The sequence below is a fragment of the Mastomys coucha genome, unplaced genomic scaffold, assembly GCF_008632895.1.
Source record: "Mastomys coucha isolate ucsf_1 unplaced genomic scaffold, UCSF_Mcou_1 pScaffold22, whole genome shotgun sequence".
In the NCBI taxonomy this organism is placed as follows: domain Eukaryota; kingdom Metazoa; phylum Chordata; class Mammalia; order Rodentia; family Muridae; genus Mastomys; species Mastomys coucha.
In genome coordinates this window covers 128,075,407-128,076,708 of record NW_022196905.1, presented here as the reverse complement: position 1 = coordinate 128,076,708, position 1,302 = coordinate 128,075,407, and the positions used below count along the sequence as shown (strand labels likewise).

The 1,302-nt window shown below is 47.2% G+C and overlaps 1 protein-coding gene across 1 annotated transcript in view; it reads left to right on the top strand.

Annotated features, from left to right (window-relative positions):
* Gtf2i (general transcription factor IIi) overlaps positions 1-1,302 on the top strand; it is a 61,336-nt gene that overhangs the window by 59,198 nt on the left and 836 nt on the right. The window contains exons 19-20 of the mRNA XM_031391159.1: positions 27-210; positions 680-708. Of these exons, the coding sequence (XP_031247019.1) occupies positions 27-210; positions 680-708 (213 nt within the window). The remainder of the gene's footprint in view (positions 1-26; positions 211-679; positions 709-1,302) is intronic.

Sequence of the window (1,302 nt, the reverse complement as noted above, 5' to 3'; positions counted from 1 at the left end):
GCCCTGTGCTGTTTGTCTCGCTGCAGGTGAAGCTATTGGGATGGGCTTCCCTGTGAAGGTTCCCTACAGGAAAATCACCATCAACCCTGGCTGCGTGGTGGTTGATGGCATGCCTCCAGGGGTGTCCTTCAAAGCCCCCAGTTATCTGGAGATCAGCTCCATGAGACGGATCTTAGATTCTGCTGAGTTTATCAAGTTCACTGTCATTAGGTGAGAATCTCTTGCTTAGTCAGTAGAATAAGTGTGGAGGCCTCAAGGCTAAGTCATATCCCAGAGTGCTGTTGTGTGGAGTGTCTGAACCGTAGCGTGTGGGTAATGAGCAGGCAGAGACAGGTGGATCTCAGTGAGTTCCAGGATATCCAGAACTACACAGAGAAACCCTGTCTGGAAAAAGCAACCCCCAGCCCCCAGGAAAACATAGGTAACATTAACATTGGCATGTGTACTATACATATCACATACTACACGTGACTAGTTATAAATAACTGATAAATACATTATGTTTGATATGCATTACTAACAGGAATCATTGTAACAAGGTGTTATAGTCATTTCATGGGCATCTTGAATCTCCTCCACAGGGTTACAAAATAGGCCATAAGTGGCATACATTAACAAGATAAGCAAATGTTCGTGTAAAACAAAAACCTGACATTATACAATTTGTTTTTCTCTTTAGACCATTTCCAGGGCTTGTGATTAATAACCGTGAGTACTTCATGTGACTTTGTTTTGTTTGTTTTGTTTCTGGGGATCTGGAAGTGCTTGTGTGTCTATGTCTGTGGGTGTGGGTGCAGTGCAGCCTGCAAGATAACACATTTGTCACCCATTATGTCACCCATCCCCAGCGCCCTGCCTACTTGTGAAATTGGCCACATTGCTTGTCTTTCTCTCATCCTCACTTAGTCAGGAAATGGTGACTCCGGTAGGCCGAGACTGTTTTAAAGGGCTCACTATAGGCCAGACTTGGAAGGTTCCCGCCTGGGTCAGTAAGCTGCATTTGCAGCTCTCTTACCCTGAACTGCATACAGTAGAGTTCAGGAGACTGTAGGCCCCTAAACAGCATTAAAGTGCCAGACACAAAGGAGGGAAATGAGCTTGAGAGGTGGAAGCAGGAGGATCAGGCTAGAGTTCAACACCGTCTGCTGTAGAGAGTCTAAGGCCAGCCTAGGCCACAAGCGACCCTATCCCCAAAAAGAAAGGGAGGGAGAGAGGGCTGGTGGTGGCTCTGCTGGCAAAGCTTGCTGCCCACGTTGCCCAAGCCAGGCTGACTTCCATCCCGGGGCTCACATAAAGATGGAA